Source organism: Mytilus trossulus, chromosome 9, assembly GCF_036588685.1.
Source record: "Mytilus trossulus isolate FHL-02 chromosome 9, PNRI_Mtr1.1.1.hap1, whole genome shotgun sequence".
Classification (NCBI taxonomy): Eukaryota; Metazoa; Mollusca; class Bivalvia; order Mytilida; family Mytilidae; genus Mytilus; species Mytilus trossulus.
Window position 1 is genome coordinate 76,243,300 of NC_086381.1, and position 24,917 is coordinate 76,268,216.

Consider the following 24,917-nt stretch of genomic DNA (forward strand, 5'->3'; position numbering starts at 1 on the left):
ACATGTTTTAAATTTTAAAACTTTTTTCAGATTTTGATTGACTGGGTATGTTATATAAAGTGGCATTAAGCAAATTTAATTTTCAGAGTTATTCATGTTGTTTATGATTTTGCAAAAATATCTAATTAAAAGACAATTTTCTTAATAATTGTTTCATCAGTATTTCCATGTTGTCATTTTCATGATTCACATTGTTTCTCTCCTCTGATTGGTACGGGTAGTTTTGATCCGTTTGAATGTGTCTATTTTGGTATTCCCTCTCATTTGGGTATCTTTGATATTCTTGTCTCAGATGTTCCCTCTCATTTTGGTAACTTGGGTATTCCCTCCCATTTTGATATTGGTTATCATTATAGTTTGCATATTGGTGTCCATTAGAGTATGACTGATGACGGTTTTGTATTCCATATTGGTGATTATATCCTCGGTTGTACTGGACTCTTTCTCTCCTTTGTTAATTGTTCCCGGAACTGATTCCTAATATTGGGTTCAAAATTTCCTTTAAATTTCTGACATACGTAGGGACCCCCTTTTCCAATGACAGATGTATTCCATCCCTGAAGTCATTTCGTGTCATGTTTTTCTGTCTAATGATTGTAAATCCATATTCTTCAGTGTGATTTTCAAGGATTTTATTAAAGTCTAGCCTTTTTTCATCAAATTTTCGTGTTTCTGTTCTATTTTGGTAGAATCTAGGCAAAATTTCTCCTACAAAGATGTTGCAGTCAGGGGGCATACTCTCTTTTGTTTCTTTCAATAATTCAATAAAAGGAGGAATAACTTGGTCTATACTGTCCTCAAAATCTAAATCATTAGAACCCACTTGTATAACAACATTGTTGATAGGCGTTTTGTTGCTTTGTGATTGAATAAAGCTTATAGCCCCTTTTATTGTTTTTTTCTTTCAGTGTATTAATTTTAACTTGTTTATTTCTGTATATTTTTCTTGGCTCTAGATCTTTTACCACTGATGTTCCTATAATCAACACGTCTATATTTCTTTGTGGTTCGTTTGATTTTGATGAATTCAATCTGTTGATATTTTCAATCCTCTCAATTTTATGTTCTGACAGTTCAGTTTTTTCTTTTGTTTTAGATTTATCACTTTTTTCCAATTTATCAATTATTTCTTTTAAGCATGTTTCATCAATTTTTTCAGTTGAATGTAGAATTTTGGCTGTATTTTTATCCTGTGTGGTCAATATTTTTTCACACTTTTCTTTGATACATTTTTGAGTTTCCACGGTAATATTGTCAACAGCTTTAGAAATATTCTTTTCTGTAAGTTTTCTTGTTTCTTTGTGTTCCTTTTCAACTTTTTCAGAAATTATAATCATTTCAGATTTAATTCCTTTTGTTATTGTTGACATTTCTGTAATGTTATGACACATGTTGTTATTAGACATTTCTAGAGATATCAATTTATTCGCAAGTTCATTTACTTTGTCAATTGTTTGAAATTTTTCAATAAAGAGCAGTTCCATTTTATGTAGTGTTTCTTTGATTTTATCAATATCTTTTTTACATTCACAATTTCTTTGGTCACGAGTTGATTCGTCTTCCTTACTGTTTGTATCATTTGGGATACATGTATAATTACTTCTAGTAATGTGTTCATCCTCTACTTCACTGTTCTTTTCTGTGTTGTCAGTATCTTTATCATGAACATCAAGTAAAGTTTTGGGATTTGTTTCCTCAAAGTCCTCATTGTCATCACTACTATGATTGGTAACTGATATTTCTGTTTCTGAGTTTTTATTATCAATAATTGTAAAGTTCGGGGGCCTCATGTTTTTGATTTTCCCATCTAGAATTTTTGGATTATCTCCCTTTAAACACATGTTAATCATTTTCTTAATGTTATCGAATTCCCGTTTAATCCAACCTTGGCACTGAATTCCTTGAACTAAACATTTGTACGTAGTGTAAAACAGTGTAATGGTTAAAAGTTTATTCCCTTTGTAATGGATTTGAACCACCGACTTGAAGAGATTTGGGTCCAAAATCTTCTCCGAGAACGGTTTGCTTTCATCGTTCAACGTGAGAAGTCTTGATTTTTTATCATAATCAGACCATACAATATTAGTTTGAGGGTCTTTACCTGCATCAGTGAAATAACGTATTAATAAAGTTCTTCTCCAATACCCGACTGACTTTTTATTAAGCTCAAAGGTAATCTGGCGTTGATCTCTTTTTTGTTGGATACCGGTGTCGTCTGCCATGTTATTAATTTGGTTCATGTAAATGACTTTTTTACAATTATTAACGAAAGTTCTTGTGATATGTAGTTAGAATTTGTGATTGGTTTGTTTTATAACAAGCTTATTAAGTCTTAAACAGCTTGGAATCCACCAGAATTCAACTTTTTTCACCTGCCTGATTTAGCGTGTCCACTCACTGTGGCGGCCATTTTAGATTATTAATAAAAAGTAGAAAAAACATGTTTTCTTTTATTTAAATAACAACAAGCTGTCAAACAATTATCCCTTCAATAAGTTATATTGAAGCCATAAATCATTCACTGATTACAGGTTTGTTACCTTTGACGAGGTGTCCTTAGCTTGTCTCTTTATCAATAGAACTAATGATGCATAACAAGGTACACAAAGATGATCAGGTAACGAGGTCAAATATGTAAGCGTGTACTGAACAACATCATATTTAATGACGCTTTATAGATATTATTTTAAATTAGCATTCAGTTTAACAAAGTTTCCTGATATTTAAAAGTGATAATTCAAATAAGTATATTTTTAAATGAATAAGTATGATATCAGAAATATAAATTTTATTTGACACTGTACATCGTGTTAAATACTGGGGTACTACAAAGGGGAAAATTAATTGAAATATATATTAAAAACACCAAGAAAAGCTTCGCTTGTGTTATACCAAGCTGACTTGTCCAATGAATAAGAGGGCGGTCTTTATTCTTGTTTTCATATTTAAAAAAATGTTTTTACAATTGAAATCATAAAGAATAATATCCAATCATGACAATCTCTGACTCTTATAAAGACTTTGTCTGAAATTGAACTTTATAAATCTGCCAGTCATGGGCAAACGTAAATGTGACGATTCCGATCAAAATTCGAAATCTGCTAAAAATGCTAGAAGCTTTAGTCAAAAATGGTTACAACTGTTTTTATGGTTAAGATTTGACAGTTTGCTAAATGCTATGTTTTGTGATATTTGTCAAAAACATAAACTGAAAAATAACTTTGTAAAGCCTGGTTCGACAAATTTTCGAAAGTCAGCCGTTGTAGAACATGCTAATAGCAATGACCACGTTCAAGCTCTTAAATTAGAGACAGCTTCAAAAAGTAATCCAATCGTATCAGTATTTGAGAAAGTTCACGAAAAGACTGACAATGCTATGTGCACCTTGTTCCGTAATGCTTACTATATTGCTAAAGAAAACTTACCAATGGACAAATTTCAGTCATTAAATAAGTTAGATAAGTGTAACGGTGCCGTGATCACTTAAATTATACCAAGAAAACAATGCCTGTTCCGAATTTATTCAGACAATTTCTGATAGTATAGAGCAAGAGGTGATGTCCGATGTAAAGTTAAGTCCCGCCGTGGGAATTATGATCGACGAGTTCCTGCAATCCGCAAATGGCAATCCGTTCGTAACCGCCATGTGTATCAGAACAATGCATTCAGCAAGCTGATGAATATTAGATCTTAAATTGGACTAAGTGTAATCTTGTGCTATGATCTGTGCTTCTTTTCAATGAACTCATTGTAATATTTATTGCTTGTGTTTGTTAACATTGTGCTATTATTGTTGTTATATGCTTACATAATATATCATGTTGTTATTCATTAAATTATTAATCAACAGAGTATGTTTTTATTTATTCTTGATTTTCTAAATCCGAAAATTGTACAACAAAAAAAAGTTTATCACTGTTCAGTAGATTGTACACGGTTTAAAACAAGATCCTTCATTGGGCCTCTTCAATGTTATCTATAAATACCGCAAGTTGTAAAGGTCACGTGGTCTGGTAATCAATACACAAAAAAGAAAAGTATCACGTGTATCAAGCAGTACTACAATAATAAAGTCAGTTGTCATCAACAGTTTTAAATAATATGGCCTTAATTAACAAGTGTAACTAAAGTACCCACAGAGAGAAGATAGATTATTTAAACAAAAACAAAAACATGAGAAAAGTCAGGTACTGAAGCTGACTTGTGCAATGCTGGTTCCCGATACACAGACAAATGACACAAAAACGAGGAAAATATTTTATTCATTTTGAAAATAAAGACAACAAAACAGTTATAAATAATTTATTGCATATAACACTTCTAATTACTTAGACACATATAGCTTATGCATCCTTCAAGTTACATTTAAGAATCCAGCTGATCATTGACCATCAAAAATATTTCTTTGTAAAATGTCCGGCTGTCGTCAGGAAATTTTGGAAGCCCTGATTGAAACGATTTTTTTTCTTTTAAAAAAAGGTTGTTTATTTGTGCAACTCTCCAAAAATTACTTTCTTTCTCTTCCGGTAATACGAGAGCAAGAATTTTGGTTTAGAGCTAAAATAAGTTTAATACTTCTTTAAAAAGTTATCATAATTGGCTTAATTTTATGTTTAATCCATTTAATGCATTAAAAGCGTCTTATTCATTCACAATCTCTTGTCAAACAATGTTTATTCTCGGACTCATTTTTGTAAATTTTTCTACGGCCGCCATTGCATATTTTTGTGTAAACTACGGATCGGAACCGGAACAGATATGACAAAAAAACGCATTTACACGATAATGACAACAGATGGACAGTAGACAGAAAAAATATACCAAGAGAGAAAACTACGCATTAACAGACTATTTGTTAGATAACTTTGTTAAAAATACATATCATTTTGATGTAAAGATAAGAAACAACTGGGACTAATTCATTGAGTGCCATGAAACAATGAATTTCATAAACATGATAAAAAAAAAATTGTAAATTGATTTTTTTTTTTGTTACTTTATCTTTACTTGATATAATATAAAAAATAGTTAATTTTGTGTACTATATATTTAGTTTTGTATATATACAGGTTGATCTATAATGAACCATTCATTCATTTGACTTATTGTTGGGTAACTGAAACCACATATTTATTTTTATTTGGCACAAGAGGAAAAACAAATTCTGTAACTATAAATGAATAAAGAAAACATAAACTGAAACAACTGTTTTTGTGGTTATAGTTTAATTGTATTCTCAGTTATGAATTGAACAATATAAACTAAAACATATAAAGGAAATAGAGCATCAATGCGACGCGACAAACGACATTAAAAAAAATACAGTTAATTTTTTTTACGCAAAATGTGATGCTATCCAAAATTTCTTGGGAGAACACTGTATGTCTTTCGTAAATTGGTTAAATTGTTATAAATTAGGCCGTAAGTTTTCTCAATTCAATTGCTTCATATTTTTCATGTTGGGGCCTTTATAGCTGACTATACGGTATGGGTTTTTCTCATTGTTGAAGGCCTTACCGTTGCCTATAATTGCTTACATCCACTTTATTTGAACATAAGTGGATAGTTGTCTCATTGGTAATCATACTGTATCTCCTTATTGTTATAAACATACAATGATTTATCTTTCTTTTATAGCATATAATGGCAAGTTGGGATGAGGTAAGTTTTACTTCTTAAAAGTCAGTGTTCATGTGACCTATGTTGTTTATTAAATGTACAGAAAGGTACAGGCGTGCAGTATTCTTAGGGGGAGAACAGGAGAAATCAAAATGACTACAGTGAAAAGAATTTCAATATACTAGTTCAAAATTCCAGGACTCAAAAAAAGAGACATTAAATATCAAAGGACATTCACAACTCTTTTAAGTCGAAGAGAAACTGACGACGTCGTGGCAAAAAATGAAAAACAATCAAATAAATAAACATTCTTCAAAACATTACATAGAAAATTAAAGACCCTACAATACTAACTCCAACAAAAACTGAGGCTCCATCTCAAAACTGATGCATTATACAATTGTCTAAAGATTTTTCTAAAAAAAACTGTGAAATTATAGACAATTTCATTCCCTCTTCATAGTCATTGTATTTAATATAAGCTATTGAAACTGTAAACATGTAGCTTATTAAATTCAATTATTACATTTATAATACATTGGTATATTTTAGAGGAAATTGTAAAAACTTTGTTTTGCTTACAGAAACTTCTTACAGCTGCAGAGAAGGGGAATATAAAAGAAGTAGAGTCATGTGTAAAGAACAGAGCTAATTTGGAATGTAGAGATTTAGTAAGTGAAGTAAAATGTATTTATTATATACATGATATATAGTACACACAATATGAATCAGTTAAAAATTGCTCTTTTCAATTTTTCAGTGATTGGTCAGTGATTCAATTTTAATTTCTGGTTATTGCAAATAGTCTTCAAAATATTAAGAAACATGATTACACATCATATAACATTCATTAACCACTCCTGTACTGAACATGACATGTGACACCTGATCATACAACATTCATTCACCACTCCTGTACTGAACATGACATGTAACACCTGATCATACAACATTCATTCACTACTCTTGTACTGAAGTTGACATGTGACACCTGATCATACAGCATTCATTCACCACTCTTGTACTGAACATGACATGTGACACCTGATCATACAACATTCATTCACCACTCCTGTACTGAACATGACATGTGACACCTGATCATACAACATTCATTCACTACTCTTGTACTGAAGTTGACATGTGACACCTGATCATACAACATTCATTCACCACTCTTGTACTGAACATGACATGTGACACCTGATCATACAACATTCATTCACCACTCTTGTACTGAAGTTGACATGTGACACCTGATCATACATTATTCATTTACTACTCTTATACTGAACATGACATGTGACACCTGATCATACAACATTCATTCACCACTCTTGTACTGAACATGACATGTGACACCTGATCATACAACATTCATTTACCACTCCTGTACTGAACAACATACATTAACCACTCTTATACTAAACTTGACATGGGTAACCTGGTAACATGTGACATAGTAATGACATACTTACACCAACCTGACATAGCAATAACACTCTTATACTCAACTCCAACATGTGACATAGCAATAACACTCTTATACCCAACTCCAACATGTGACATAGCAATGACACTCTTATACTCAACTCAAACATGTGACATAGCAATGACAATCTTATACTCAACACCAACATGTGACAAAACCATGACATGCTTATCCTCAGCACCAACATCTACATAGCACTGACACTGTTTTACTAAACATCATCATTTGACCTAGCCATGACACTATTTTTCTACCACCTACATGTGACATATCACTGACACTCTTATACTCAACACTAATATGTGACATATCACTGACACTCTTATACTCAACACCAACATGTGACATATCACTGACACTCTAAACTCAACACTAATATGTGACATATCACTGACACTCTTATTCTCAACACTTATATGTGACATATCACTGACACTCTTATACTCAACACCAACATGTGACATATCACTGACACTCTAAACTCAACCCTTATATGTGACAAAGCAATGACACTCTTATACTCTACACCAACATGTCACAAAGCAATGATACTTATACTCAACACAATCATATACCATACAATTGACACTCTTATACTCAGCTCCAACATGTGACATAGCAATAACACTCTTATACTCAACACCAACATGTGACATAGCAATGACACTCTTATACTCTACACCATCATGTGACATAGTGATAACACTTTTATACTCAACACCAATATGTGACATATCAATGACACTCTTAAACTCTACACCATCATGTTACCATACCACTCTTATATTTAACAGAAACATGTGACATAGGACATTGTAGCAAGGACACTCTTATACTCAGCTCCTACATGTGACATAGCAATGACACTCTTATACTCAACACCAACATGTGACATAGCAATGACACTCTTATACTGCTCACAAACATGTGACATAGCAATGGCACTCTTGTACTGCTCACAATGAAACTTATACTCAACACCAACATGTGACAAATCACTGACACTCTTATACTCAACATCAACAAGTGACATAGCAATGACACACTTATAGTCAACACCAACATGTGACATAGCAATGACACTCTTATACTCAACAACAACATGTGACATAACAATAACACTCTTATACTCAACATCAACATGTGACATAGCAATGACACTCTTATACTCAACAACAACATGTGACATAACAATAACACTCTTATACTCAGCATCAACATGTGACATAGCAATGACACTCTTATACTCAACAACAACATGTGACATAACAATAACACTCTTATACTCAACACCAACATGTGACATAGCAATGGCACTCTTATACTGCTCACAAACATGTAACCATACCACTCTTATATTTAACAGAAACCTGTGACATAGCATATTGTAGCAATGACACACTTATACTCAACACCAATATGTGACATATCACTGACACTCTTATACTCAACATCAACATGTGACATAGCAATGACACTCTTATACTCAACACCAACAAGTGACATAGCAATGACACTCTTATACTGCTCACAAACATGTGACATATCACATTTATTGGCAACGCAAACAAAAAGTAAAAACACAGCTTATTGAAGTTCTTCACTTATACTCCACACAAACATTTTACATGGAAATACCACTGAATTCTTTTTAAGCTTTTATTCTGAATCAACACAAAATACTGTTAATCGACAGGTGTCATGGACATTAAATACTTGTTAGAATTATATAAAGTGGGGTCTTATTTTTCCTGTCTCATTAATCTCACTTAGAAAATATAACTCGTTTTTATTTTTCTTGAAATGATTTTTTTTTAATTTTGCTCATTCATGTCATTCATCATTGTTAATCAGACAGATTTAAAAACAAATATTTGTTAGAATTATATAAAGTGGGGTCTCATTTTATTCGTAACACAGAACTGAATCAGAAAGTAAAGGTTTTATTTTGTTTCCTGACAAAAAACTATTTTATAAATATCTGATTTTAATGGAAAGTTGATGAGAACAAGTTGTGTTTTAAAACATCTTTAGTCAGATAATGTTAATTCTACAGATCTAATGTAAAACATCTTTTAAAAATAACAAATACTTGACAGAATTATATAAAGTGGGGTCTTATTTTTCTTGTCTTTTCGTACTGAATCAGAAAATATAACTCGTTTTAATGTTTCTTGAAAAAAAAGTTTTTTTTTCCACTTTGATCATTCTACTTAATCATTGTTAATCAGACAGATTTAATGGACAACACATATTTGACAGAATTATATGAAGTGGGGTCTCATTTTAATTGTCTTGTCCAGCTGAGTCCATTGATATAAATATTGTTTACGTTTCTTGAAAAAAAAAAAAAATTTTTTAACCTGACAGTTCTGATGGAAGTTCTGACATCTCACAATAAAACATGTTGTTTATTTGTTGTTTATGTAGAATATAAATACAAGTGTGACTGGTCATTTTATTCAGTTTTGACCACTGATTTATGTGATATATATTTTGTTTATATTTATTACACAACATTGTCCAGTTTATGACACAAGTTTTGATGTCTGTTATATGTTGATATTACAGTATGGAATGACACCATTAATGTTGGCCGCTGAGGGAGGACACCTGGAGGTGGTGACGTACCTCATCAGTCACGGCAGTCAATTAGAGGCCAGAGACGGGGTAATGATAGATATAATCACCTTACTCTGACCAAACAAAACTTTATACAGAATCTACACAAAATTATGTTGTTAATCAGACAGGTTTAATGGACAACAAATATTTGTTAGAATTATATAAAGTGGGGTCTTATTTTATTTGTAACACAGAACAGAATCAGATAGTAAAGGTTTTATTTTGTTTCCTGACGAAAAATCATTTTGTAAACATCTGATTTTAATGAGAAGTTGATGAGAACAAGTTGTGTTAACATCTTTAGTCAGATAATGTTAATTCTACAGATCTAATGTAAAATATCTTTTAAGAATAACAAATACTTGACAGAATTATATAAAGTGGGGTCTAATTTTTCTTGTCTTTTCGTACTGAATCAGAAAATATAACTCGTTTTAATGTTTCTTGAAAAAAGTTTTTTTTTTAACCTGACAGTTCTGATGGAAGTTCCGACATCCCACAATAAAACATGTTGTTTATTTGTTGTTTATGTAGAATATAAATACAAGTGTGACTGGTCATTTTATTCAGTTTTGACCACTGATTCATGTGATATATATTTTGTTTATATTTATTACACAACATTGTCCAGTTTATGACACAAGTTTTGATGTCTGTTATATGTTGATATTACAGGATGGAATGACACCATTAATGTTGGCCGCTGAGGGAGGACACCTGGAGGTGGTGACCTACCTCATCAGTCACGGCAGTCAATTAGAGGCCACAAACACCTTGGTAATGATAGATATAACCACCTTACTCTGACCAAACATCACTTTATACAGAATCTACACAAAATCATGTTGTTAATCAGACAGATTTAATGGACAACAAATATTTGTTAGAATTATATAAAGTGGGGTCTCATTTTATTCATAACACAGAACTGAATCAGATAGTAAAGGTTTTATTTTGTTTCCTGACGAAAAATTATTTTGTAAACATTTGATTTTAATGAGAAGTTGATGAGAACAAGTTGTGTTAACATCTTTAGTCAGATAATGTTAATTCTACAGATCTAATGTAAAATATCTTTTAAGAATAACAAATACTTGACAGAATTATATAAAGTGGGGTCTTATTTTTCTTGTCTCTTTGTACTGAATCAGAAAATATAACTTGTTTTAATGTTTCTTGAAAAAAGTATTTTTTTAACTTTCATCATTCTACTTTTAAATCATTGTTAATCAGACAGATTTAATGGACAACAAATATTTGACAGAATTATATAAAGTGGGGTCTCATTTTAATTGTCTTGTCCAGCTGAGTCCATTGATATAAATATTGTTTATGTTTCTTGATAAAAGTTTTTTTTTTAACCTGACAGTTCTGATGGAAGTTCTGACATCTCACAATAAAACATGTTGTTTATTTGTTGTTTATGTAGAATATAAATACAAGTGTGACTGGTCATTTTAATCAGTTTTGACCACTGATTCATGTGATATATATTTTGTTTATATTTATTACACAACATTGTCCAGTTTATGACACAAGTTTTGATGTCTGTTATATGTTGATATTACAGTATGGAGGAAGGACACCATTAATGTGGGCGGCTCAGGGAGGACACCTGGAGGTAGTGACGTACCTCGTCACTCACGGCAGTCAGTTAGAGGCCAGAGACACCGTGGTAAGGATAGATATAATCACCTTACTCAGACCAAACATCACTTTATACAGAATCTACACAAAATCATGTTGTTAATCAGACAGATTTAATGGACAACAAATATTTGTTAGAATTATATAAAGTTTGGTCTCATTTTATTCGTAACACAGAACTGAATCAGATAGTAAAGGTTTTATTTTGTTTCCTGACGAAAAATTATTTTGTAAACATCTGATTTTAATAAGAAGTTGATCATGTTGATGAGAGCAAGTTGTGTTAACATCTTTAGTCAGATAATGTTAATTCTACAGATGTAATGTAAAACACCTTTTAAAAATAACAAATATTTGACAGAATTATATAAAGTGGGGTCTTATTTTTCTTGTCTCTTCGTACTGAATCAGAAAATATAACTTGTTTTAACGTTAAATAAAAAAAGTTTTTTTTTAACCTGACAGTTCAGATGGAAGTTCTGACATCTCACAATAAAACATGTTGTTTATTTGTTGTTTATGTAGAATATAAATACAAGTGTGACTGGTCATTTTATTCAGTTTTGACCACTGATTCATGTGATATATATTTTGTTTATATTTATTACACAACATTGTCCAGTTTATGACACAAGTTTTGATGTCTGTTATATGTTGATATTACAGGATGGAATGACACCATTAATGTCGGCCGCTGTGGGAGGACACTTGGAGGTGGTGACGTTCCTCGTCAGTCGCGGCAGTCAGTTAGACGCTACAGACCTGGTAATGATAGATATAATCACCTTACTCTGACCAAACACAACTTTATACAGAATCTACACAAAATCATGTTGTTAATCAGACAGATTTAATGGACAACAAATATTTGTTAGAATTATATAAAGTGGGGTCTCATTTTATTCGTAACACAGAACTGAATCAGATAGTAAAGGTTTTATTTTGTTTCCTGACGAAAAATTATTTTGTTAACATCTGATTTTAATAAAAAGTTGATAAGAAAGAGTTGTGCTTACATCTTTAGTCAGATAATGTTAATTCTACAGATCTAATAAAAAACATCTTTTAAAAATAACAAATACTTGACAGAATTATATAAAGTTGGGTCTTATTTTTCTTGTCTTTTCGTACTGAATCAGAAAATATCACTTGTTTTTAGGTTTCTTGAAAAATAGTTTTTTAACCTGACAGTTCTGATGGAAGTTCTGACATCTCACAATAAAACATGTTGTTTATTTCTTGTAAAATATAAATACAAGTGTGACTGGTCATTTTATTCAGTTTTGATCACTGATTCATGTGATATATATTTTGTTTATATTTATTACACAACATTGTCCAGTTTATGACACAAGTTTTGATGTCTGTTATATGTTGATATTACAGTCTTATTTTTCCTGTCTCTTCGTACTGAATCAGAAAATATTACTCATTTTTATGTTTCTTGAAAAAAGTATTTTTTTAACTTTGATTATTCTACTGAATCATTGTTAATCAGACAGATGTAATGGACAACAAATATTTGATAGAATTATATAAAGTGGGGTCTTATTTTTCTTGTCTCTTCGTATTGAATCAGAAAATATAACTCGTTTCAATGTTTCTTGAAATTATTTTTTTTCCAACTTAAATCATTATACAGAATCAACATAAAATCATGTTGTTAATCAGACAGGTTAAATGGACAACAAATATTTGTTAGAATTATATAAAATGGGGTTTGTTATTATTTTTTCCTGTTTCTTAGAACTGAATAAGAAAATATATTTTTAGTGTATATATATTAATCAACCATTCATCAGTTTATACACAAGTATAATTGGATATTTTCTTACCAAATGTTATATTTCTTACATTTTGATAAATTGTTTGACTCCTCTCTTGATTTATTATCACACACCATTAACATGTTTATATTTATATTGTTATAGGATGGAGAAACAGCTTTACATTATGCTGCTCAGAATGGAGGGATTGATACAACAAAATGGTTAATAGATCAAGGATGCAGTCCTTGGGTTAAAACAAAAAAGGTAATATTCATTTTTATTCTTATTCACTATCTTTATTAACTAAAAATGTATGCACTTTAAATTGATATTAGAAAAACTCACTTGAAATTATGTGAACCAAGTATTTAACATGGTGCAGCCACTTGATTTACAAACATTAATCAAACCAACCCACAAACCACACTTCAAATGATGTCAACACACTGATCATACCAACCCACAAACCACACTTCAAATGATGACAACACACTGATCAAACCAACCCACAAACCACACTTCATATAATGTCAACACACTGATCAAACCAACCCACAAACCACACTTCAAATGATGACAACACACTGATCAAACCAACCCACAAACCACACTTCAAATGATGTCAACACACTGATCATACCAACCAACAAACCACACTTCAAATGATGTCAACACACTGATCAAACCAACCCACAGACCACACTTCATATGATGTCAACACACTGATCACACCAACCCACAGACCACACTTCAAATGATGTCAACACACTGATCATACCAACCCACATACCACACTTCATATAATGTCAACACACTGATCAAACCAACCCACAAACCACACTTCATATGATGTCAACACACTGATCAAACCAACCCACAAACCACACTTCATATGATGTCAACACACTGATCAAACCAACCCACAGACCACACTTCAAATGATGTCAACACACTGATCATACCAACCCACATACCACACTTCATATAATGTCAACACACTGATCAAACCAACCCACAGACCACACTTCATATGATGTCAACACACTGATCATACCAACCCACAGACCACACTTCATATGATGTCAACACACTGATCATACCAACCAACAAACCACACTTCATATAATGTCAACACACTGATCAAACCAACCCACAGACCACACTTCATATGATGTCAACACACTGATCAAACCAACCCAAAAACCACACTTCATATGATGTCAACACACTGATCAAACCAACCCACAGACCACACTTCAAATGATGTCAACACACTGATCAAACCAACCCACAGACCACACTTCATATGATGTCAACACACTGATCAAACCAACCCACAGACCACACTTCATATGATGTCAACACACTGATCAAACCAACCCACAGACCACACTTCATATGATGTCAACACACTGATCGAACCAACCCACAGACCACACTTCAAATCACTAATCAACACGGACAAATAATCAAAGTATTTAACATGGTACAGTCACTTGATTTACAAACATTAATTATACAAACCCACAGACCACACTTAAACTGATGTCAACACACTGATCACCAATCAAATGTTAACACAATGACAACCAATCAAAGTAATTAACATGGTGAAGTCACTTGATTAACAATAATTAACATGAGTCATAAAAACCGATATACCATAATTCAAACAATGTCAACTAAGGGATAACCAATCAAAGCATGTCAATACAATGATCACCAAGCATTCACTACAAACATACCTTCCACCAATCATACATTACAAACACATCTTCCAGCAATCATATATTACAAACACACCGTCCACCAATCATACATTACAAACACACCTTCCACCAATCGTACATTACAAACACACCTTCCACCAATCATACATTACAAATACACCTCCCACCAATCATACATTACAAACACACCTTCCACCAATCATACATTACAAACACACCTTCCACCAATCATACATTACTGACATACCTTCCACCAATCATACATTACAAACACACCTTCCACCAATCATACATTACAAATACACCTCCCACCAATCATACATTACAAACACACCTTCCACCAATCATACATTACAAACACACCTTCCACCAATCATACATTACTGACATACCTTCCACCAATCATACACTACAAACATACCTTCCACCAATCATACACTACAAACACCTTCCACCAATCATACATTACAAACACAACTTTCACAATCATACACTACTAATACACCTTCCACCAATCATACACTACAAACACACCTCCCACCAATCATACATTACAAATACACCTTCCACCAATCATACATTGCAAACACATCTTCCAGCAATCATACATTGCAAACACATCTTCCAGCAATCATACATTGCAAACACATCTTCCAGCAATCATACATTACAAACATACCTTCCACCAATCATACACTTCCAACATACCTTCCACCAATCATACATCACAAACACAACTACCACCAATCATACACTACTAACACACCTTCCACCAATCATACATTACAAACACACCTTCCACCAATCATACATTACAAACACACCTTCCACTAATCATACACTACAAACACACCTTCCACCAATCATACATTACAAACACATCTTCCACCAAACATACACTACAAACACACCTTCCACCAATAATACATTACAAACACAACTTCCACCAATCATACACTACCAACACACCTTCCACAAATCATACACTACCAACATACCTTCCACCAATCATACACTACAAACACCTTCCACCAATCATACATTACAAACACAACTTTCACCAATCATACACTACCAACACACCTTCCACCAATCATACACTACCAACATACCTTCCACCAATCATACACTACAACATTCCTTCCACTAATCATACACTGCCAACAAAACTTCCACCAATCATACACTACAACATACCTTCCACCAATCATACACTACCAACATACCTTTCACCAATCGTACATTACAAACACAACTTCCACCAAACATAAACTACCAACACACCTTCCACCAATCATACACTACCAACATACCTTCCACCAATCATACACTACAACATTCCTTCCACCAATCATACACTGCCAACAAAACTTCCACCAATCATACACTACAACATACCTTCCACCAATCATACACTACCAACATACCTTTCACCAATCATACATTACAGACACAACTTCCACCAAACATACACTACAAACACACCTTCCACCAATCATACATTACAAACACAACTTCCACCAATCATACACTACCAACATACCTTCCACCAATCATACACTACCAACATACCTTCCACCAATCATATACTATCAACATACCTTCCACCAATCATACACTACCAACATACCTTCCACCAATCATACACTACAACATACCTTCCACCAATCATACACTACAAACATACCTTCCACCAATCATACACTTCCATCATACCTTCCACCAATTATACACTACCAACATAATTCCACCAATCATACACTACAACATACCTTCCACCAATCTTACACTGCCATCACACCTTCAACCAATCATAAACTGTCAATAAACCTTCCACCAATCTTACACTGTCATCACACCTTCAACCAATCATACACTACCAACATACTTTCCACCAATCATACACTAACAACATACCTTCCACCAATCATACACTACCAAACACACCTTCCACCAATCATACACTACCAAACACACCTTCCACCAATCATACACTACAAACACAACTTCCACCAATCATACACTAACAACATACCTTCCACCAATCATACACTATCAAAATACCTTCCACCAATCATACACTACCAACATACCTTCCACCAATCATACACTACCAAACACACCTTCCACCAATCATACACTACCAACACACCTTCCACCAATCATACATTACAAACACAACATCCACCAATCATACACTAACAACATACCTTCCACCAATCATACACTATCAAAATACCTTCCACCAATCATACACTACCAACATACCTTCCACCAATCATACACTACCAAACACACCTTCCACCAATCATACACTACCAACACACCTTCCACCAATCATACACTACCAACACACCTTCCACCAATAATACACTAACAACATACCTTCCACCAATCTTACACGATCAACATACCTTCCACCAATCATACACTACCAACATACCTTCCACCAATCATACATTACAAACACAACTTCCACCAATCATACACTAACAACATACCTTCCACCAATCATACACTACCAAACACACCTTCCACCAATCATACACTACCAACATAACTTCCATCAATCATACATTACAAACATACCTTCCAACAATCATACACTACAACATACCTTCCAACAATCATACACTTCCAACACACCTTCCACCAATCATAAACTACTAACATACCTTCCAACACACCTTCCACCAATCATACACTACCAACATAACTTTCACCAATCATACACTACCAACAAACCTTCCACCAGTCATACACTACCAACACACCTTCCACCAATCATACACTACCAACATACCTTCCAACAATCATACACTACCAACACACCTTCCACCAATCATACATTACCAACACACCTTCCATCAATCATACACTATCAACATACCTTCCACCAATCATACACTACCAACACACCTTCCACCAATCATACACTACCAACACACCTTCCACCAATCATACACTACCAACACACCTTCTATCAATCATACACTATCGACATACCTTCCATCAATCATATATTACAAACACAACTTCCACCAATCATACACTACCAACACACCTTCCACCAATCATACACTACCAACATAACTTCCACAAATCATACACTTCTAACATACCTTCCATCAATCATACACTACCAACACACCTCCCACCAATCATACACTACAAACACAACTTCCACCAATCATACACTACCAACACACCTTCCACCAATCATAAACTACCAACATAACTTCCACCAATCATACACTTCTAACATATCTTCCATCAATCATACACTATCAACATACCTTCCATCAATCATACATTACAAACACAACTTCCACCAATCATACACTACCAACACACCTTCCACCAATCATACACTACCAACATAACCTCCACCAATCATACACTTCTAACATACCTTCCACCAATCATACACTATCAACATACCTTCCACCAATCATACACTACCAACATACCTTCCACCAATCATACATTACAAACGCAACTTCCACCAATCATACATTACAAACACAACATCCACCAATCATACACTACCAACATAACTTCCACCAATCATACACTACCAACATACTTTCCATCAATCATACACTACCAACATACTTTTCACCAATCATACACTACCAACATAACTTCCATCAATCATACATTACCAACATACCTTCCACCAATCATACATTACAAACACACCTTCCACCAATCATACACTTCCAACATACCTTCCACCAAGCATACACTACCAACATACCTGCCACCAATCATACACTACCTACATACCTTCCTGCAAATCATTCACTACAAACATACCTTCCATCAATCATACACTACCAACATACCTTCCACCAATCATACACTACCAACACACTTTCCACCAATCATACACTATAAACACACCTTCTACCTATCATACACTTCCAAAATACCTTCCACCATTTATACACTGCCAACACACCTTCCATTAATCATACACTACCAACGCCACCGTCTACCAATCATACAATACTGACACATCTTCCACCAATCATACACTACCAACATACCTTCCACCAATCATACACTGCGAACACACCTTCCACCAATCATACACTACCAACATACCTTCCACCAATCATACACTGCCAACACACCTTCCACCAATCATACACTACCAACATACCTTCCACCAATCATACACTGCCAACACACCTTCCACCAATCATACACTACCAACATACCTTCCACCAATCATACACTACCAACACACCTTCCACCAATCATACACTACAGACACACCTTCCACTAATCATACACTATCAACACAACAACAATATAATCATACTTCAACTAACACACATAATATCAACATGCCGTAAATCAATATCACAATGAAGAACACAACTAAAATCTAATCATACTCCATCATAACACCGTTCACCAATCATACACTGTCAACACACCTTAAACCAATCATATAATGTAATCATACTTTACCCACACACCTACCATCTTATCTTACTTTACCCACAAAACTACCATCTTATCTTACTTTACATTTCTCCCATTGGCAATACATGTATACATTCTCCATAATTTTAGATTTTTTTAGAAGTGTGTTCGATAAGGTCCTAAAATGGCCCACTTTTTTAGCCTAAATTTCAAATTCGGATTTATCGCCCAATATCACGATATATTATAGCTAATACATTGACTAGCTAGGAAATAAATCATTTTGTTGAAAATTTTACGTTTCTGCGTTTCATTATGACGTCACAAGTTGTTCTCATATTGATTTTTCACGAAAAAATCAATGAAAATAGGTGAATTTCCATAGATTATTGGACAGGAAACATAGAGCGCATACATCGACAACAAAGATCTTTTAAAATAATGTTTCTGAAGACATTTCACATGTCTTTTTTTAATCTTAAGCTTGTCGACGCCTGCGCTCTATGTTTCCTGGTCCTTTATTTGGTTGAAATCTAGATGATTTTGTCAAATTTCACCAAAATCCCTTATCTTGACCTTTTTGGATGTAAAAATCAACATGTTAGAATTAAACTTTTGACAAAAACAGTTCTGTTTAACCTTCTGACATGTCTTTAAGGCAACTTAAAATATGTATTGTCTTGTAACTATGAACTTTATAATTGAGGTCAAATATGGCCCTTACCGAACTTACTCCTTTATTCAACAATTACCTATTATTTATTGTTTTACATTATATAGGTAAAATTAATGCAACAGTTACCTATTATTTATCGTTTTACAGTTTATGAAATAAAAGAAGATGTATATGTGTATGATTGATGAAAGATTATTTGATTGTATTTCAGGGTCAGACTCCTTATGATATGGTAACAATGGAAAGCTATGATGATTCTGAAAAGAAAAAGAAAAAGAAAGAAGTGATGGACTTCCTTAAGGTAAATATTTTATCTCAATAAAAAAGAGATATTCACAAATATGTCACAGATATGTTAGAGTCACAACAAACTTGGTACAAAGAAGTTTCAATAAAACATTTGCCTTTAGTTGTCTATGTGGTATTTGTTGTCATTTAACAATGTAAGATGACAAGCTTGTTACCTAATGTCAGAATGTAGATGTTGGCATATGTGAAAGAAAAATGTTTGAAAACTGTGTACTCATCTGTTTGGATATCTTTTTGGTATTTCTTTTGTCGGGTTGCTGTCTTCTTGGTTGATAAATCACATCTCCTTTTATTTAAGCATAATATGTGCATTATGTATCAGTGTATGAAAAGATTGATTTAAATGTTTCTTTAATTCTATGGAAATTTATCCCTTTCCGAACCCATTGTATAAAAAAATTTAATCAACGTGTGGTTGCCGGTGATCTCAAAAGATCATTGGATGATTTTAAGGGTCATAACCTTTCTAGCTAACTGGATGAATCAAAATATGCTAACAGGTGTTAATGAAATTTACAACTTCGTGGAATGTGAAAGGCACACGAAGGGGATTTTCGTTTAACAAAAAAAGAAAATTTATTTTTAATCATTAGAGAAACAGATTCTTACATAGTTACTTGTGTATCATTGTGTTTATCCAATCTCGATAGTTAAGTTATAACTGAGGCTCTGACTTTAAAATTGATAATTTAACTTTCTCGATTGGATATATCAGATAATCCACTGTTATCTATGTACGAATCTATATGTATGTAAGTATGTGATAAACATATATATAAATGCACTTCTTTACATCATTTTTTACAATTGTAGAAAAACCTGTGTAAAATCTTTTAGAATCTAATATAAATACAATTACAAGTTAATCACAACATTATTAAATATTCTAATAGTTATCAAAGGTACCAGGATTATAATTTAGTACGCCAGACGCGCGTTTCGTCTACATAAGACTCATCAGTGACGCTCATCAAAAGTTTTAAAAAGCCAAACAATAACAAGTTGAAGAGGATTGAGGATCGAAAATTCCAAAAAGTTATACCAAATAAGGCGAAGGTAATCTACCATCATGTTGTATTGCATGTAAGAAAAACAAATTATCATGACTAGTAAAGGATAATGATTTTTTCTCAGTGTGTGCAAATACAAATATTTGAGACATTATTTGTAGCTATAGTAATGATGCTCTCAAAATTTATATTAGTTATAAATGTAACCTCAATTTTAATATTTTGATTAATTTTTCCACGTTTAATTAAAAAAAAAAAGTAAACCGTGTACAGTAATTTATATACATACATATGCAGATACAGTGAGGTATTTTCAGTTTGAACCTGTTACACAAATAAAGCAAGTTATTTACAATTTGAATACATCATGAATCTTGTCCTTTTTGATTTATTTGTATGCTAATAAAATATAACAGTATTATAACAAGAAGATGCATAACCCTAATAATGTAAATAGACTTTTTTGTGGTTTGTAAAAGATTTTAAAGATGTTGTTGATTGTTTTTATGTTTTTATGTTTTTTATGTTCGTCCGTCCGGAGTAGGATACATTGTTCGTCCGGCTATCTCCTCCTACAGTTGGAGGTACAACTTTAATGTTTTGTAGGATGTTCATAAACATAATAAAGGTGTGCATGGCCACAGGATTTAGATTTTTTTCAAATATTCTGAGAATGACAGGTAGTTGGACTTAGTCATGTTTTTAGTACTAGCTGCATAAAGAGATCATGGTTTGTCTTGCTATCTCCTCCTACAGTCACATCATCATACATAGTGTTAAATTTATAATTTCCTATGGTCAGGCGGAGGCATCATTTGTGTCTTGCAGACAGCGTAACAATTTCAAGTTGTATGCCAACATCACTGTTTGTCAAATCTAAAATATGTGGAACTATACTTGTGCATGTGGTAGAGCAGAAAAGGGAGTTGGGGGCATTGTCCATATCTAGTATTGTGTATAGTCATGTTTACATTTTTTCATGGTTTTTAGCTCAACTGTCCTGAAGGGCCAAAACAGTTTTTGTCATCACTTTTCGTCCATTTCAAACTGATGCGTTAGATATTTTCAAACTGATATGTTATTGTGTTGTGTTGTTGCACCACTGTCTCAAGTTTTGGGGGATTGAGCACTCACAAACCTGTTTAACCACCACTTTATGTATGTGCATGTTCCAAGTCTGAAGCCTGTACTTCATCCAGTTGTTTTTGGTTCATGTCTGATATATTTGTACTTCGATTATTGATTGCTTGATATCAGACTGTTGATTTTCTCGTCTTAATGGCTTAACATTTTACCGTGGACACACCAGGATTATGAATTGTTATGTAACATCAGATTGTTTATTCTTTTGTAGACTGTCATGTTAAAGACTCCAGAAGGTAAGTCTAGTTATGATCTGACAGTATTCTTATCTATCATACCGTTATTTAAGAATAAAGTGTTTTTCCTGTACTAGTATTGATAGTTAGTTTTTATACGCCCGTTGTCTTTTAGACGGGACCTATTATGGTATACCGTTGTCCGTCCGTCCTTCGTCCACACTTCGGACAATAACTCAAAAACGCTTTCACCAATTTCCATGAAACTTGAGTGAATTGTTTATATCTATTGACGTAAGCTCCCTTTCGTTTTTTTTTAATTTCAGATTTTAAGTTTGGGATTTATGGGGCTTTATTCATAAAAAAAGGGGGATTTTCAACACTTCGGACAATAACTCATAAAGGCTTTCACCAATGTCCATGAAACTTTGGTGAATTGTTTATATCTATTGATGTAAGCTCCCTTTCAATTTTTATAAATTTCAGATTTTAAGTTTTGGATTTATGGGGCTTTATTCATAAAAAAGGGGGATTTTTAACACTTCGGACAATAACTCAAAAAGGCTTTCACCAATGTCCATGAAACTTTGGTGAATTGTTTTTATCTATTGATGTAAGCTCCTTTTCAATTTTTATAAATTTCAGATTTTACATTTCCGTGTTATGAATTTTTATGCCTAAAAAAGGGGTGATTTTCCAATTTTGGGACAATAACTAACACTTTCACAAAATTTTATGCAACTTTGATAAATTGTTTATATCTATTAACATAAGCTCCCTTTCCATTTTTATAAATGTTAAAAGAGCAACGGGCGTATCATGCGCTAAAGCCAGCCCTTTATTGGATGTCTGTTTTGTTAAACTTCTGATCGTGAATAAAAGAAGGTTGGGGGTTGAGATATCAAAACACTAATTTAAAACTTCCATATATCTGTATATTCATGTGCTGTCCCAAATCAGAAATCCTGAAAAGAGTCTTATTGCTATACCTTTTCGTTATTTTCAGAATTTTGTCTTTATGGCAGATCTTGTGTTGTGTTTGTTTAAAAACATCTTCTGTACTAATTTTTTCTGCACCAGGAACGACTGTCCACATTACAATTATTTCAGTGATTTCATAGCTTGAGTTATATTTACACCTGTCTGCTTCAACAGAGCTATGAGAAAACTGACAAATTAACACTACCTTACAAAATGTAGTTTTACAGTCATCATAACAAATTGGTTGACCGATATACGACCTGTTTGTGTCTTTATGATTACCCACTAGCGAAATGCTTTTGAGAATATTGAGATACCATTATGTTCGTCTGATCTGTTCTTCATTCACTGAGTCTTATTTTCATAAAAAATATTTTCATTTGTATGTATTTAACATATAAATGGTCTTAGTTTATTTTGCAGTTAACAAATGGATACAGTCTGCAGTTTGTTACACATCAATTACTTTATCAAATCTTCATAAAACTTTATGAAACTTTGGTACAAGATTTTTGCTGATTAAGGGATAATGTCTGAAGCAAACTTTTGATTTTTTTTTGATTTTTTTTTCCGATAGACTGACTCTTTACAGTTAACATTTACAGACAGTTTAGGATTAAACTTTTATGACATGATGAATGTTTAAATCTTCATGGATTCTTATGAAACTTGAACAGAAACTAAGCTTCAGGACCACGAAATAGCATATGAAGAGAAAGTTTGAATTTCTGATAAATGAAGTCACTTTTTAAGTCAAACGTTGACGAATAGCAGTAATCACAGGCGAGACTCAGGATTCTGCGGAACCCCTTATGTATTTTTAAGGCAGAGAGAAACACTTTCTTAATTTGAACTCCCAAATTCATAGTACTGGTTTTATATCGAGTTGATGACATTTTTGGCTGAAGCGAGACATAACAAGCTCACATTAATTATGTTGAATGTGTCCACATTTAGGTTCAGTCAGTAGTTAAAAGTTTTTTAATCATTAGTAACTTTGTCAGAACTTCATGGAATTTATGAGACATGGAAATAAACTTTTTTTATTGATGAAAAGACAGTATATAGATATTTTGAAAATATTTTTCATACGAATGGGACAGCCCATTTTACAGAAATTGCACCTGAAACAATAATGTTTATACGCCCGTGTACATGCTTACGGAATGTATTATAGTATACCCTTGACCGTCAGCCTGTCCGTCCGTCCGTAGTCATCATGTCGGACATTAACTCAAAAACGCTTAACCAATTTTCGATTTTACGTTTCCTAGTTATAAGATTTTACTGATGAGTCTTATGT

At 33.0% G+C, this 24,917-nt stretch overlaps 1 protein-coding gene across 1 annotated transcript in view; it reads left to right on the forward strand.

Moving 5' to 3' along the window:
- Nucleotides 1–5,643: 5,643 nt before the first annotated feature.
- The window catches only part of LOC134684947 (uncharacterized), a 58,191-nt gene continuing 38,917 nt past the window's right edge, over nt 5,644–24,917 (forward strand). The window contains exons 1-9 of the mRNA XM_063544268.1: nt 5,644–5,661; nt 6,204–6,290; nt 9,683–9,781; nt 10,412–10,513; nt 11,307–11,411; nt 12,050–12,148; nt 13,315–13,416; nt 20,207–20,296; nt 22,669–22,693. Coding sequence (XP_063400338.1) covers nt 5,644–5,661; nt 6,204–6,290; nt 9,683–9,781; nt 10,412–10,513; nt 11,307–11,411; nt 12,050–12,148; nt 13,315–13,416; nt 20,207–20,296; nt 22,669–22,693 — 727 coding nt within the window. The remainder of the gene's footprint in view (nt 5,662–6,203; nt 6,291–9,682; nt 9,782–10,411; nt 10,514–11,306; nt 11,412–12,049; nt 12,149–13,314; nt 13,417–20,206; nt 20,297–22,668; nt 22,694–24,917) is intronic.